Consider the following 16,811-nt stretch of genomic DNA (forward strand, 5'->3'; position numbering starts at 1 on the left):
AGCATCCAAGAAGAAAAGCACCCAGAAGTTGTGTTTTAATTTTGGAAAACACCACCACTTGTCAAATTTCTGCTCTTTCCCATCACTGTTGCTCATACAAAACACAGAAGAACCAATTCCAATTTGCTCCAGGATGATCACAGAATGCCCTGAGCTTCAGCAATGCTGCATTCGATTCAGGATTGCTGTAAAGTTTTCTCAGCATTGATAAAACAGGCATCAGGCAATAAAAACCAACACCTCCAGTGTTATCAGATGGATGAGATACGAGTCACACCATTTCCACCTTCTTCACATGACTTTTAAGGGCTAGCAGTGACTTACCATCATCCTGCAGGTCCAATGGCAGGGAGACTTCAGATGTCACGGAAGGGGCCAAACTCCAGCTCTGATTTTCATCAGAACTGTCCTGCCCAAAGCCAGCATCGTGCTGATTCTCTCCTGGAAAGAGAGCAGAGCTTCATTTTAGTGAAGATACTGCCAAATCCGAATTGTATTTCCTACACTGAGAAGGGTTTCTTCCCATTTCCAACCTTCCACTGAGGTCCTCGACCAACCCCAAACTCATTTTGGTGGGTAATGAGGCTGGATGAAGCGTTCAGGGCCCAAGGCAGCTTATTTGTGCTGCAATAGAACCCATGTTGTGTATGTACAGAGTTGGAGGGCACACAAGGATGAGGTTGGAAAGCTAAGCTTCTGGCAGCCTGGCCCCAAGGCCTGTGCCATTCAATGCTCTTGCACTCAGCATCCACCTGTAAAAAGGAGATCATGGAATCCTATCACCCCTTTCACTACAATGAGGAATCCTGTATTGTTACCCACACTGGGTTTTATGCAGAAAGCACTCAGTTACAACAGGAAAAGATGTTAACATGAAACTTTAATGTAAGTGGAGCACATGTAGGCTGCATGGAGGACAAAAGACTGCTGAGCTCAAACAAAGCAAAAAAAAGCCATCTTTCAACTTTTTTTTGCCTTTTTTTTTGTTTTCCTGAATACACACAGCCCAGACTGCTGATAACAGAGGTAAAGACAGCTGGCTCCTCATTCAGCACACAGCAAACAGCACCAAAGGTGAGTTTTCAGCTGATGTTAATTGCATTCAAACAGGAAAAAAAAAAAAATCTAAGTTCCAAACAAGGTTTATCTTAGCAAACACAGAAACAGTGCCCTACAGTTTGAGTCAAGCACTGATGAAAAGGTAATGAAGGGCTGGAACAAGAGGGTGTCCTCCTCCCTTCACCAAGAAATGCACTGAGGAAGCAGCACTCTTTCCAGCTCTGTGCTTATTTGCTTCCAGCAGCCATCCCACCACGCAGTCTGATTAAGGAAAAATATATATATTCAGAAAAAAGGGAGGTTTAGGTTGGATATTAAGAGGAAGTTCTTCATACAGAGGGTGGTAAGGCACTGGAACAAGTTGCCCAAGGAGGCTGTGGATGCTCCATCCCTGCAGGCATTCAAAGCCAGGCTGGATGTGGCTCTGGGCAGCCTGGGCTGCTGGTTGGTGACCTGCACACAGCAGGGGGTTGGAACCAGATGAGCACTGTGGTCCTTTTCAACCCAGGCCATTCTAGGATTCTATGAAAATAACTTTTGGAAAGTGCATCATTCAGTATCTGCATCTCACCTCTTGTCACACCAAGAAGAAAAAGCTGCAGGTCCCCAACCCCAAAGGGCAGGCTGCAATTCCTGCTGCATGATCACACACAAGTGGGAGCCATACTGCAGAGATCTTCCATTCTTGCACTACACGCATGCATTCTAATGAGCAGCCTTCCTACCTGCCATGCTGCAGTGTTGTAGGCCTGATTATTTGCAGCACTGCAACAATAGCAGTGTTGCAAGACAGCTCCTGCAAACCCATTCAGCCTTAATCCCTTAAAAGAACCAAGCAAACTGCACTGTAGTGCTCCAGGCTTTTCAAGCCAACACCGAGGTAACAGGTGTTCCCCTATAACGAGATACAGGTGCAGCATTATTGTGATAACGAGCAAACTGTTTATGGTTTCTGAGTAGCAGGAGGCAGCACAGCACTGTGCAGCCACTCTGGGGAGGAGCAGCTCATGCATCGAAGCGTGGCTGCAGTGCATTGCTTGGAACAAGGACCTGGGCAGCAAAGTTACTTGCAAGAATAAGTCACTGCCTTGAACATCAGGAGTAGCTGTTGCATGCATAAACCCCGTGCAAGAGTCAAGCCACAGGTCTCTGTTAAGGCAGAACGTTTCCCAGATGTGAAATAACATAGAGGAGGGCTTGTCACCACTGATAGGATATGCTCTTCCTTGCAGCAGGCTCACTTCCTGCATACAGGAGTGCACACCAGGCTCCCACACATTGCAGTAACCCACTCAAGAATGCAGAGGCTGCAGAATGTACATACAAGGCAGTGCCAAGCCCAGCAGGGCTCCAAACCATGAGCTACTGCAACACAAAGGCATTCTGTTTGCTTTAGCATTAGGAATATTTTTAAACTGCTTTAGAGCTGCAACACCAAAGATCAACAAATGCTCTGCACGCAGCCACTCGGTGCGAGTTACAAAGGAAGGGAACAAGGATTTGTTTTACAAACTTTCGTGCTTTCATCTCCTTTTCCATTAAGTTTATGGAGCAGCAACAGCTAGTTGAGTCCAAGCAGAAAAAATAACCCACAACTTGTCAGGGGCCAAGCTATTGTTTTGAACGGAGGGGAAAAAAAGAAAAAACTCATTAGCTTTTAATGAAAACACAGGGAATAAAAACCAAATAGCACAGAACTCCAGCAAATAATTACCCTGCACCTGACGCAGAGCTGCTCTATCTTCCCACTCAGATCCTCAGCAAAACCCCCCCAACTCATCGTGCTTTGGAGCATGAACGACTGCAAGACTGACTCTAAGGGGAAAGAGTGAGAGGTTCCTTGGGCTTACACCTCATCCTGGGGTCCCCTGGCACTGCTTGGCTACCCCTGAGTGTGCTCAGTGCCTTTTCTTGCTTTGTGATTGTCATGGAACATAGGAACATAGAAAAGACGGGGAAGGGAGAAAAGGGGAAGGGAGGAAAGCCATCATTCAGCTGCCTGATGTTTTCTGTGGAAACAGCTTCTTGCACAGCAGCAGAAAGAGAGGCTTGAAGGCACTGTGTGTAATTAACACAGATGTTTTTCGTGTGCCTCTACTGGGCAAACTGCAGAGGGACAAATCGTGTCCCCAGGGTTGGGATGCCAGGCCCATGCATCCGTGCTGGTGGGCACTGAGCAGGGCCTGCTTGGAGGTCAGCAGGTCGTCTGCTGGAAGGTCAAGCAAAGATATTAGCAAGAAGGGAACGCAAAGAACTCAATTAGGAAGCAGCACAAGTGCTGCTGGCTGCAAGGAAGAGCCATCTGAGCTGCACTTTGTGCTCGTGGTACTGGAAATGAGTCCTGCAGCTCTAGTAGAGCAGGGCTGGGAGCTGGCAGAAAGCTCTTAGGAGGAAGTTTTTCCCCCAGAGGGTGGTGAGGCACTGGAACAGGTTGCCCAAGCAGGTTGTGGATGCCCCATCCCTGGTGCCATTTAAGGCCAGGCTGGATGTGGCTCTGGGCAGCCTGGGCTGCTGGTTGGCAACCTGCACACAGCAGGGGGTTGAAACTAAATGATCACTGTGGTCCTTTTCAACCCAGGCCATTCTGTGATTCTTTAAGCTGTACTTTGTCCTTCGTATATATTCAAAAAGTGAATTAAGGCATCACGACAGACAGAAAGAAAAGGGATTTAAATAGGTGAAAGGGCTGCTTTGTAGAAAGGGGAGCATCTCCAGCAGCTTGTTAAGGGAACTGCAATTAAGCTCACTTGGCATGCACTGGAGGCCTTTAGGTACCCAGGGTTTCATTAAGCATCTTTTTAGAGCCCAAGAAAAATCAATCCCCAGCGGGTTCCAGTTACACTTTATGATGAGGAATTTCACGCCAAAGCGGAAGTAAAAATCCCCAACTCCACTTAATATTCAAGGAAACAAAGTTCCTGCTTTAAAGTAATGACTCTTCAGCATCACACTACAAAATAAAGGCCTCTGATCCAACTCCCGTCTGCCTCCATGCTCGGCGCTGTTAATATCTCTGCATTTTCAGGGACTAATTTAGCAGGAACACATTTCCCAAAGCAGAGCTGTAAAAGTATTATCAATACTATGGTTTAATATCCCTGACTACAATCAGCGCTGAAATTACAGAGAATCACATGGAAACACATCAACAGAGAGGCACCCACACAGTAAGCACAGCTCACACGCCAATATATTACAGTTTAGCTTTTGCAGTGTAGTTAAAGCTCCGTCAACGTTGCTATTATAAATTACGTACCTTTTAAAACACATTTATGCGCTGGGAAATGTATGAGGTTTCTTTTTTTGAATGCCTTAAAGGCTTCATCAGCTCCTAAGCACCCATATGGATTTGTGTGATTTGTCCCTGTGATTAATACACCAACAGCTGAGGGTTTTGGTACACGCAGAGTTTCTGCACTCAGATCCTAAGTTCCTTTTAGCTGCATACATCTGAGTGTGCACACGTGGCCTTCCTCCCCTCCCCAACCATACCAACAACAGCAGCGCTCTTCACAAGCCACAAAAAAGAATCCTTATCTATAGATCTTGAAGTGTTTATCCCACTTAATAAATGTTTTCTTTGGGGGTGGGGGGGGGGAAACTACGTGCAGAAAATAACTCCTCTTTGTTTATGCTGCATTCTGTGAGCAGGACAGGTTTACTTCATTGCAGTAACAAAGCGTGGGACCTCCTCTCAATCAGGAGGAGCCCATTTACCCTTGTTTTCCAAACGAAAGACCCGTTTGGGTCAACAGGTGAGGCGCGAATCCAACCCAAAGACTCATTTCGCACACTCGAGATCCACTTGCCACTAATTGCACGCAGTAAAACAAATTAATGGTCCACTAACACTGCCGCTTATGGGCAAAACCGACGAGGAAGTCGAAGCGCTCTCGCACGGGTTCCTCCCGGCAGTGGCGCGGGCGGCTCGGCCTGCAGTAACGCGACGCAGCCAGCAGGGGGGGCTGCAGCGCGCAGCATCGCGCCGGGCCGCCGCTCCGCAGCGCGTGGTGAGCAAAGCCGGCCGAGAGAGCGGGGCCGTGCAGCTGCGGGGTCCTTAAAGGGAGAGAAACGGGCAGGTTTGCAGCTGGGGAGCAAAACCTGTGCCTATCAAAGCCCTACGAAGGGCCTGAGCCTTCTATTGTGCTGAAAACTGTGTAAGTTTTGTCGGCTCTGAGAGAATAAGCCTGAAGAGGGCTGGAAAGCTCAGAGATCATTGAGTTAAACTGTTTTCTCTCCCTGTTGTGCAGTAGAGAAGCTTCAAGATGATACGAGAGAGAAAATAACCTGGACATGACTGATCCACATGCAAATACTGAAATCAAAGCTCTCCCACCACTGATTATGGATTTACTTCTAATAATAACAACAAAAACACCTCTTCTCATACCAAAAACACCACCCTGCACGTAATGTTCAAGAAGCCAGCAGCTTGCAAACCTCGCCTAGAAGAACACTTCAGCAGGGCTGCCCTGTGGGAGCACAAAGCTCTTGCTTACGAAACTAAGCCTGTGATAAACTCAGAGGCCCACATAACTCCCCAAACCCAGGGAGACACAAAAGCTGCTGAGCTCACACTGCAACTTTGCCGTTACTCCTCATTTTCTGTATCCCAGCCAGCCTCTCATGTCACTCTTCAGCTGAACTCCCTGGTTTTCTCTTCCCCTCCTTTTCTCAGTGTGCATTTGCTCTCTTCCTCCCCCTCTGACTTCCTCCCTCCAGCTCCTCTCTTGCAGCCCTTGGCACCCTTTCAGTACAGGCTCTGTATATTCCGCCTCTTAAGTGGGCAGCAGCTACACAGAACAGCTGCTGACAGGGGAAGCACAGCACATCTCAGCCTGGTTAGGAACAAGCCTGAAACTCGGAGCAGCAGCAGATTCCCACGGGATGTAAACAAGTAAACAAGATTTATCCTTTCTTTTATGACCTGGTAACGCACCAGTGAAATACAAAGCCCATCCAACGCCAGCAAAACCTGCTAAAAGCTACGTACAACTTCTGGCCACTAATAAATTAGTGCTGGTGAGGCTGCTTGAAGAGGCAAAGCCTTCATTGAAAGAATACAGGGGACACTGAGGAACAGGGAGATCACAAATCGGCACTTTGGTTCATCTCCTGAGTTAGCAGCTCTGCTAAGGACGCAGTAAAACAGCATCTGAGAAGCTGGGCCCTGTATTTGTGCACTGCAGTCACTCACAAGGCAGTTCTACAAACGCAGCTTGGTATCTAAAAAGGTGTCTGCATCAATGGTAGCGGAGAGGAGTAGCTCTGAGCAATGCTTGTTGCAGCTTCAGGAGGCTCAGCCTACGTTTGTAGCCAAAACCTTTCTGAGCAAACAGGGAAGAAGTGGAATAAACCCACAAGGGAGCTGGAGGTTAGCAAACATATTCCAATGACAAGACACAAGGAGGCTGTCTTGCCCGTATCTGCAGCAGTTTTCGCTGTTGAGAAAAAATAAGAACAGAGAGTGCAAAGATGAGAGCTGGGAGCACACAGCAGGGCGATGGGCATTCCAGGGAGTGGAGGAGATGCTCATTAGGCATTTGGGATAGGGCAGAGGGTGATTTTGCAGTTGTGCTTCAGGAGGGAGTCTTAGTAAAGGGCAGAATTACTGCTCTACAAAGCAAAGCAGCACTGAAGTCACAGTGGGGAAGGGAAAGTGCCTGAAAACTCTGGATTTGGACAGGCTGAAGGGTCGGTAGGGGGAACTCAGAGCTGTGCTCCAGCCCCAGTCCCAGCAATCAAAGGCTCAGGAAGCAACGGGCACCAATCTTCCCAGCACAGCTCAGAAGCATTCCTCATCCTAAAGGCTCCCATCCATCTCAAACCTGAGAACCTACATCCTTTACCCTTGGTTTTGTAGAGCAAAAGGGTACCTCACCCACTAGGAGAAGGCACCTGAAATACAAGGAGTATTTTATTAACCAAGCAAAGTGAGAGCAATAGAAGTTATTAACTTCCCAGGGCTCCCCAAACCATCTGTATATGCAGCATCTTCACTGCCATTTGTATCCCTTCCTCTTTAAGGTGCATTGCTTTGTTCTTTGGAGCCCAGGATGCCCTGAAGTCCTCCACGGAGGGCAGCACAGGGCAGTGATGTGAGCTCTGTCCTAAGGTCTGAGGCTGCTTTCAGGACTCTATGGGCATTTGCTTCTCGTTTCATGGAACAGAGCTTTCTAAGAAGTGCACAGGAATCCAAACCCTGGAAGTGCTTTCCTGAAGTCTGCAGAAAGCCTCAAACCAATGGACTGGCTTTAAAAAAAAAAAGCATGGATGTTGCCTTCATTCACCCAATTCTCAAGGCCTGCATGTTTTGAATTTGAATGCTGAATAACCCAAACAAGCCTCTGGTGGCTGCAACCTGGCTTCCCAACCCCATTATAAATTCCACAAGTTCTTCATTTGGCAGCTGAGTGCAGCAAATAAACCTTTCTGTTCAATCAGGTGATGTGTTTGTTTTGGGCTTGGCATCCATTTTGAACGTGTGACACACAAAGCAGAGGTACCAAAGTTACACATCTCTTGGTTTATCTACCCATGGACATCAATAGGAGCACCCACACGCCTCCACGGAGCCCAGGTTTGCTCCTGGAATTGTTGCTCACCTCCAAAATCTGTGCATAAGGTAACAGCATCGTTTATAAGCCCATATAAAAGCAACACCATGCAGCTGCTCAGTCTGTACAACTATGAAATGAGAGATCTGGATGCTAGAAGCACTTTCTTCATAGACTAGCTTGCCCATATAATGCACATAGAGAGGAGAACTGCACTCTTGGAGCTGCAGGAAGCAAAGCTCAGTGCTAACAAAGGAAGCTGTCAGAAGTGTTGATGTTAAAGCTTTTCTTTTTTAACTTAAAGAACATGTGCCTCTGTGTATATTCTATTTTCCATTAATTAACTCTGTCCCACACACCACCCAAACACATCCTGGACTTCAGAAGGCATTCTAACCCACGTTTTGTGTTTTCTTTTTGTCTCTCCATGTTATGACATCTCGAGGATTGGAGCTGGCACTCGTGTTTATAAAGCAGGGGGATTCCACGCATGGCGACAGGATGGATATTTTAACAATATGGTACAAATATTGTCAATTTGCTATTTTTTCCCTTGCCTTTTCCAACACATCATCAATCTAGAGCGGGTTTCTGTGCATGAACCCTGCTTACCACTGAGCCGGAGCCTCTTGGCATGGATGCAAAGAGGCTTTTTTATAAATAAAACTTAAGAAAATCACCATGCACTCCATTAATTCAGGAACACTCCGCCTCAGCTTCAAAGGGGATCTTTACTGTAAAGATGGTGTTTTTGCTGCTTTAATGATTTGCTACTTGTACTTGTCATAACTACATGAACCAAGTATGCAATAGCAGGGAGCAGCGGTTCCGCCTCCCCTCCAGTTTGATTCAATAGATTTGAGGTTGCATAGAGGAAAGCTACTTCATAAATCTGATACTTAAGGCCGTTGTACAATGCCAGTTAATGAAAGGAAGCTGCCTGCGTGCCTCAGCTATGTGGATCTCATGCACTGCTATGGCATCCAGCACCTTTAACAGCTAGCCACCACAAAGCACTGAGCCAAAGCAAGCAAAGCCAGAGGTAAAATAATACATGCTCCATCTAAATACTATATACCAGAAGAGAAGGGGCCTAAGGCTTTCCACAGTTCCTTAAGCCTTTGGCAAAACATGAAGGCTCCTGATTTTTAAGGTGTGTTTTATCCCAGCACATCTCTTACCCCCACTCTCCATGCCGTACATTTCTATCGATTCCTCCCTCAGGGAGGAGAGGCTTTGAAGCTGAAGGTCTCAGAGGTGGGAGAATCAGGAGAGCTGGACCCAATTCCTGGATGTAGATACTCTAATGCCTTGGGAACACGTTTGGAGCCTCAGCTTTCTACAGCTTAAGAAATGGGAGCAACAATACCTGTTCTCTCTGTTTTGAACATTTGTGAATACTTCAGTGATCATTTACATTCAGAAATGACCCCTGCAGAAGCTCAGATGTTTTAAAACCACTTGGAATGAATGCATTTTTGATTGAAAAAGTGACAGTGTTACCATAAACGCAATGGAAACCAAGTTCTTTCTCAGTCCTGGGGAGGCAGAGCCACATTTCCTCCATCTCCAGCAGCCTGAGCCTTCATACAGAGCATCAGAGGAGCTTTTGCTCCTAAAGATCTCCAAATGCTGCACAGACACCCATGATTTCAACTAATTCACCTGTACCTATGTTATAGGTATATAGGCTATATTATATTCTGCCTTTGTGCTCATCAAACAGTGGATACTTTCAGTTTCAGTAACAGAGCAGCTGAAGCACAACAGCAGCAATTCAGTGCCGAGCTCCATTCCAGCAAAGCCAAACTTCAGCCCCACTGCAGAGCTCTCTTATTTAGACACAAACCCACCTTCCCTTTCCTAACCCTTCTCTCTGCAGTGCTCCCCACCTCTCCCCAATGAACCATCTCTTGCCTGCAGTTTCCCCCTCCCTCCGTGAATCCCAATGCATTGCAGTACCCCAGAATGGCCTGGTGCTGCTCCCTCACACCGCTCCTTTCCTGCTCAAAGCTGATGCAGAACGTTTCCCCTGCACTCAATTCTGAGTTGAGAAGCACAGAAAGCAACCCGAGTGAGGTGTAGAGCAGATCCAGGCCCTGGGTGGGATTTTCTTGGCCAACTTCCCTTGGTTCTCATTCCACAAAGAGAAGGTTGCTGCAAGACAGCAGGGCTGTGCATGCACAAAATACATAAGGGGCACAAAATGCTTCACAAACACAGTCAACCCTCCTCCAAAAGGAAACGAGTCACTCTTGTGCTCTGTTCAAAAAGCACCAAAGGAACCAGGCACCAATATCCTGCACTTCCACACTGCAGCCCACAGCATCCCTGGGTGCGCTGCACTCTGTTCAGCTCTATCCTTCTGAAACTGGACTGCTCTACCCAACCCATCCTCAACACTGCTGCTTTTTCTGCTTGCTGGGAGATATCAGGTGTGATTCTATTAATTTTGGCCAATACCAGAACCCAGCAGGTGGGAAAGCTGCAACCATTGAGGTTTTGGTCTCAAGATAAGCTTCTAGTAAGAGCATCCCAAACCTTCTAAGCATCAGTCCTTCCTTTGTTCCCCCTCCCCCCCCCCAGTCAACCTGTTATTTAATTTGCAGCTAGGCAGAAAACTCATGCAGTCCTCTTACCCATACATCCCACATGAGATCTTTGTCATCTGTTTGGCCTTTTAAAAGAAGGCAGAACCCCACACTCATTCTCCAGTTCTTTCCCACCCAACACACACCAAGTCCCATCACCACCTCTCCTTCTCCCACAGCATCATTCCCTGGAGCCAAGCTTATGTCCCAGCCCACGTTTTGCTGAATTTTTAGTTCATTTCCTCAGGATAGCCTTGGATCTCCAAAATGGCAGCGAGATGAGTTCAGTTTGCTACACACCTCAAGACCCAACTGCTCATGCAGTAACTCCATGCAGCTCTCCATGAGCTGCACGCTTCATTTACAAACCAACTCTGCACTTGTACCAACCAATCTATCTAACATTTAGATTTCCATCTCCATAAAAGAACGTGATATTTCAAACAGAACAAAAGCACATCCCTCCTCCACCCTCTGAATTGTATGAACTTTCAAAATGGAAAGAAAAAAAAAAACACAACTAATTTTGAGCCCTTTTATGTGTTCTAATCCTTTCTCACTTTTTTTTTTTTAATTTTGAGCACAGCTGTCTGTTGTACTTTCTCAAATGATGCCAGATGCTGAGTTCATCAACCGAACGCACGAAAACAATGGTTTGAAAGCAATTAGAAGCACCGAGGCTGCACTGAGGCTCATATTAAAATGTGATAACACTGTTCTAAGGGGAATTGCAGCGCTGCTGCATTTCTGACATTTCTGTGCTGCCAGACAGGCAGGATGTGCTGGAAGTGGGCCCTGATCAAGGAGGTAACGTAGTGGAATTTATTCCTGGAGTAAATGAAGGATTAGCCGATTCAGAATGCTCACGGGGGTTTTTTAATTACAGCCCCAGCTCCCACCTCATTTGAGCACTGGCAGATCCTTGTTTGTGCTCACCTACTGCAGTCATTGCTTGCAGTAAGCCCCCAAAACCACACGCCTTTGCCACAGCCTGGTTGCACCCTACTGTCCCAAATCGGACATCAGAGCTCAGCTACACCAATCCCATCTGAAGTCAAAGGAGCTCCAGGTCAGCCCTGAGGAAATGCAAACCCATCAGCTGCCCTGGATGTGCAGAAGTCCTCGCTGACACTGCTGGCCACTTGCAGGCACCCTGCAAAGCCTAAATCATCACCCACATTACTGCAGAAATGGAGATCAAAGTGGTGAGCAGGTTCTCCCAGCTTGTTAACAGACATAACGAGGGAGGGATGGTCGTGGTCCTGAGGAATTTACAGCCTGGCTGTTTGTCTGCACCTGGAGGTTGACTCAACATCAAGTTCAGGTTAACAGAGGTGCAATAAGATTGGAAGCAGCAGGCTGAAGGATGCCCTAAAGTGTTTGCCTCCAAGTCAATGGCCACAGGAATATGCTGTCCTTCCTGAACCTCAAGTCTGTTCTGGAGACAGGAGTTGAGTAGGAACATTTCCTGGGCTTGTCCAAGATATTTAATGTCAGCCCCACGTATTTCTGTATTATTCCATAGAATATTTGTACCATCCTATAGAGTGCTTTGGTTGGAAGCGACCATAACCCCACACCACAGCCAACCTTCCACTGGATCCATCACTCAAAGCTCTATCCATTTACTGACTCTTGAGAAGAAAAACTGACTTCTACCCAAGATAAAACACCAACTCTGGCTCCTGCCATAGCCCTTATCACAGCCTTGTGCCTCTCCATCCCTAAGAGCTGCCCCTCACACAGCTCCACGTTCATTTTAAGCTCTTCTCCTTGTCAACTCTGCAAAGAAACCAGCATGCAACCAGCCCTTCCCTGCTCCCCAACCCCCAAACATTGAGAATCCCCCCTCCTTCCCACCAGCTTGTACTCACCTCGGGGCAGAAACTCCAAGTGGTACCTACAAGACAAAAATACATAAATACATGAAAGAGGCAAGCATGAGCAGATATGATTTTTTTGCAATGACTTCTTTTTTCCAGCCTGATGAAAAAGTGACAGATGGGAGAATAATACCAGACACACTGCCAGGAATCTAGTTGATGGTCTCAATGTATTTTGTGCAAGAAATACATAGGGGAAACAAGTCCTACTGATGCTAGCTGGCCCCAGGACACCCTCTGCTACCTAAGGAACCAATTTTGCTAACCAGATCCCCTCCTTTGCAAGAGCTTCAAAGGCTCTCAACTTCCTCCTCCTATTGCAGCTCTCTTTCTCAAAGCAATCAGGTTTATGTGGCCATTCCCTTCACAGCCTCGAGTTGCAAATTGCATCCAAGGATGCAATCTGTCCTGCAGCTCTTCTGAGAGCAGGTCACATCAGGAACTCGACAACACACTTGAACACACTGAGATGCCCTGATCAGCCTTTGCATCTCCGAATCTTCCAGTTTCTTTCTTATTTTCCTCCCCCTCCTCCCATCCCAGCTCTCTGCTCTTTGGCCATCTCCATCTAGCAGAGGTACCGTCCTCTGGATGCTCCTTTCCATGCTCCTTAGGAGCATGGGAAGATCACTGATCCAAAATTGCATAAGCCTCCTTGCAGAGCCACAAACATGAAACCTCATGGGATGCATATCACCAGTCCATGCTTCCTAATTCTCCTGCAAGAGTATCTAAAAGCCTAGAATGGTGTGCAGCAGCATCTCTTGCCCAGCAAGGAGCTCAGCACACAGCATTTCTAGTTTCAGGAGGCTGGACACACACATCCCCCATAGGGATGGCCACAGTGGAAAGATATTCACCACGATTCCTCTCTCACAACACTTTTGAGAATGCCTTTGGCTGTAGCATGAACCATTTTAATATGGAAACAGCATAGACACGGTTTGGAAACAGATCAAGGAGTTGGGAGAAGCCACAAAGTGACCCATTCACAGGCAAAATGCATAACAAAGGGTTGGTCTATAGGCATCAGTGGCAAGAATCCAGTCTGTAAAAATCCAATCAATTTGTTTACTCATTAAAAGCTTTCATGAAGAAAATGATTTAATACAAACATTCAAGCTACTGACACAGATTAATTAGAAAACAACAACAGAATTCTGATTAAGGGCATAATATTTATTTGTCTCGCTTTCTTTGGACAAAAAGGAAAAGAAAACACGTGCAGCCAAGGGATTTTTCTGGGAGAATAGGCTCCCATGGTGATAAATAACCGCTAAATACATTGGAAGGAACCACACCAGTGGCCAGAAAGGGCTGCAGATATATCCCTCGATCCTTGGGTGCTCTTGGCAGCAGTCCCCTATTAACACCAACTCTTTCCTATGCACCCTATGGCAGCTGTACCTACCTCTTTCCATCCCATAACCTGCCTGAGGTCAGAGGAACAAGTCAGAGCAGCTCCATGCCTTTATTTCCCTGCTCTACAACATGCAGAGCCCTGAAGTCCTCATCCTTCCTCCGCACCCCAACCCCATCCATCCCCAAACCCAGCAGCCACCAATGCTGGAATACTCTCATCTCCTGAGCAGACACTGATCCCAAGACAAGGACAGAGAAATCACTTCTTGTTTGGTGAACTTTTGTCTCCTGTGCTTGAGAGACTGTCCTAATCTCCCCTGAACATGTTTTAGTGATAACATTTACTGCACTAGGACCAAAATGATTTTCTGTCACTTCTCATTCCAGTTCAATAAAAGTATAAGAGCTTTGTTTCTAACCTCTGTCATTTCTAATACAGTAAAATGGTTTAAAAAAATGTAAAATTGAGTTCCATTTCCTACCGGACCAGCAAGCCCACGTTAGTTTCACTCTGATCAAATCAAAGGGGGGACAAAAAATACCAAAAAGATGCATTGCTTTTGGTTATTTATTTTACTGAGGCATAAGGAAACAGTCAAAATTCTTATCTCATCAGATCAGGATGAGTCTTTCATCTCCTGCTTTGATCATTTTCACTCTGGAAGGGCTTAAGCAGAGAATGAAAGAGTTCTAAGATTCAATTGGGAGTGGGAGAAGATGTTCTTGTGGAAGATGAAAGCGAGGATTGAATTCCTTCACCTGCCACACCAAGACTTGCAGCCTGCATGGCACCCTCTGAGGATGGCACAACATTTCCAGTTTGTTCACTGAAGTTGCTTAAATACAAACATTCTTTTCCCCGAAATCCTCTGTGTATATTTAAGGTTGCATTGGGGTTTAGGGTGAGCTTTGGTGTGTGTTCTTCCCACTCCCTTTCTCCCAGGTAGCAACGAATCCATCCAACAGCTACAAGAGGAATCCCCTCAGAAGGGCAGCACTCAAAGCATAGGAAATGGCACAGAAAATACAAAAGTCTGGGCTACCTCAGACCTTGAAGTAGAGAGGGAAGGAACACCTCCTGCCATATGATTAACTACCTTCAGCAAAACCAACTCGAAGGAATCCATGGAGAATTCTGATGCGATGTGTAGAGCAGGGAGCCAGCCCAAAGATATCCAATTTCCATCACAAAGCCAAAAGAATGAGCGCTGTGCTGCCAGGACTTTAACAAAAGCCATCCTATAAGCATTTCCCCCACATAGTTTGCAGCAAACCACCCACCTCTCTCACCTCATGGGAGCATATTTTGGGGCCAGACAGGAAGAAGCCACAGATTGGTTCCATTGGAAACACGAAACGCTCCTCGTGATGGTACAGCCTTTGAGGTTACATGCTCACCAAGCAACATGAGCAAGTGTCACCTGTCTGGAAGGGTTTATGTGCTTTGCTCCTGAAAAACGTGCACATCCCAGCCCGAGTTCATCAGTCTCAGAGCAGCTGCCTCCAATGGGCCCCAATCGAACTTGCAACTCAACTGTATGAACAGATCTCAAAGGGTCACAAGGAAAAGAAAGTGGTTTTGTCACATTACAGAGGGAAACTGAGTCACAGCCTTCGCCAGAATGCTTCCTTCCCAATGAGAACCCACTGCGATTTCTGCCTCCAGCCAGAACTAACATTCCCCAGCTCTGGGGCCAAAAGGAGCAGCAACTTCTGCTGCCTCCCACAGAAGGCTTCACCTTCAGGAGAACAGCATGTGCTGTGCTGAGCTCTTGCACTCAGAAGCCATTGCCTGGAAACAGCGATGCTGCTGGGACCGACTGAGCTGGGACTGCTCCCTGCAGGAGCCAAAATCCAGCCAGGAAAGTCACCAATTCCATCAGTGGCACAGAAATGCAATTAAGACATAAAACGACACCCAGCCTTCATCCCACAGGGTGAACTGGCCAGCCAACGTGCACCTCTTTGCCACATCCCAGTGCTGATGGATTCAAAGCAGATCCATTTGAGGCTGGAAGCAAAATGGCTTTCTAAGATCTTATGGTCTGTATTACGCCAGGGGTCAAACTTGATGGATATAATGGTCTCTTTGCAGCTTTAGCATCTATACAGCCTAAACCCCACTTTCCTCTCAGACTCCATTTCAGCAGGAACCATGCAATGAAGTCAGGTTTCAATCAAATTTCCGGCATTTTCTTGTCCAATTAAGAACACTAATATCACCACAGCTGTTATATTAGATATACCAAGACAGCCTAATTTGTTTGGTGCACAATACTCTCTGCTTTTTAAATGTTTGCAAGAAAAAAAAATGGAAAAAAAAAATCAATGCTGTACGAGATTTCAGGCACAGGAAAAAGAGAAAGGAAGGTTGAGGAGCTCACCATTAGCAGAGCCTCCTACAAACCAGTTCAAATGCATTTCCTAGCTAAATGCTACAGAAGCAGCAGCAGATAGGCAGAGACTCTGGTTACACAATTTCAATCATTTACAGTCCTTAGGTTTCAGATTAACAACGCATTCACCAGGAAATGGATGGTGAAATAAGGGGTAATTTTATCAGCTGGAATGGAAATGATGGGAATTACTGAAAGGAGCCAAAGCCAAACGGCACCAAACTGCATTACTGGCAGAGTGAGGGGCTGCATCCAGCCCAGGTATAAAAGCAGGTAGAATGTGATAACAGCTGAATTGAATTTGTTCCCCCGAATGCAAAGAATTCCTTCCTCATCTCTCTCCAAAGGAAGGAGGGGGAAAAAAAAATCCCCTACTGAGATTACAGAATAAATTCAGACCATCTTAACTAAAACTCTGCCAGGCCTTAATAAGAAGTCAGTATTCCATTGGAGTGTTGGTAACAGGAGGAATGCCTCTCTGCTCAGCCCCAGTGTTAATGTGCTGAGCTCAATTATCCGCCCATAAGGTCACATCCTTAAGTTCTTTTCATCTTGGTATTGCACATAATTCAGCATAATGAGCTACAGACAGTGAATGTACGCTAATGAAGCAACAATTACCCCCAAATCATGTTTTCTTTAATTTAAACCTCCAAATTTCTAGAACAGAGTCGAAATTGAAGCAGTAGATGGCAGTTAATACACCCAAGATTACTACAACAGGCCAAGTTTTGGATGCACTTCCATTTGTGAACCATTTACGGCCCCATAGCAGCAGCTGATGTCTAATGCAATCCTGCAGCATGAAGCTCAAACCGAGGATCCAAGTGAAGCAGCAACAGTTCAGCTGCGCCTGTAAACCAGTAAAACCAGCAGCTCAGTGATGCAACAGCACACACAAGCCACACACTGCCATGGCTTGCTGAGATTTGCAGCACAACCCCAGGATCCCCACACAGGATC

General features: G+C 46.4%; 1 protein-coding gene across 1 annotated transcript in view; it reads right to left on the minus strand.

The window, feature by feature from the left end:
• Positions 1-16,811, minus strand: part of LOC122169969 (src kinase-associated phosphoprotein 1-like) — a 45,838-nt gene that overhangs the window by 18,918 nt on the left and 10,109 nt on the right. The window contains exons 3-4 of the mRNA XM_042836528.1: positions 12,082-12,107; positions 325-441 (exon numbers count right to left, since the gene is read on the minus strand). Coding sequence (XP_042692462.1) covers positions 325-441; positions 12,082-12,107 — 143 coding nt within the window. The remainder of the gene's footprint in view (positions 1-324; positions 442-12,081; positions 12,108-16,811) is intronic.

Source organism: Centrocercus urophasianus, unplaced genomic scaffold (assembly GCF_019232065.1).
Source record: "Centrocercus urophasianus isolate 14NV4802_14NV808 unplaced genomic scaffold, USGS_Curo_1.0 seq_61, whole genome shotgun sequence".
Taxonomy (NCBI): Eukaryota; Metazoa; Chordata; class Aves; order Galliformes; family Phasianidae; genus Centrocercus; species Centrocercus urophasianus.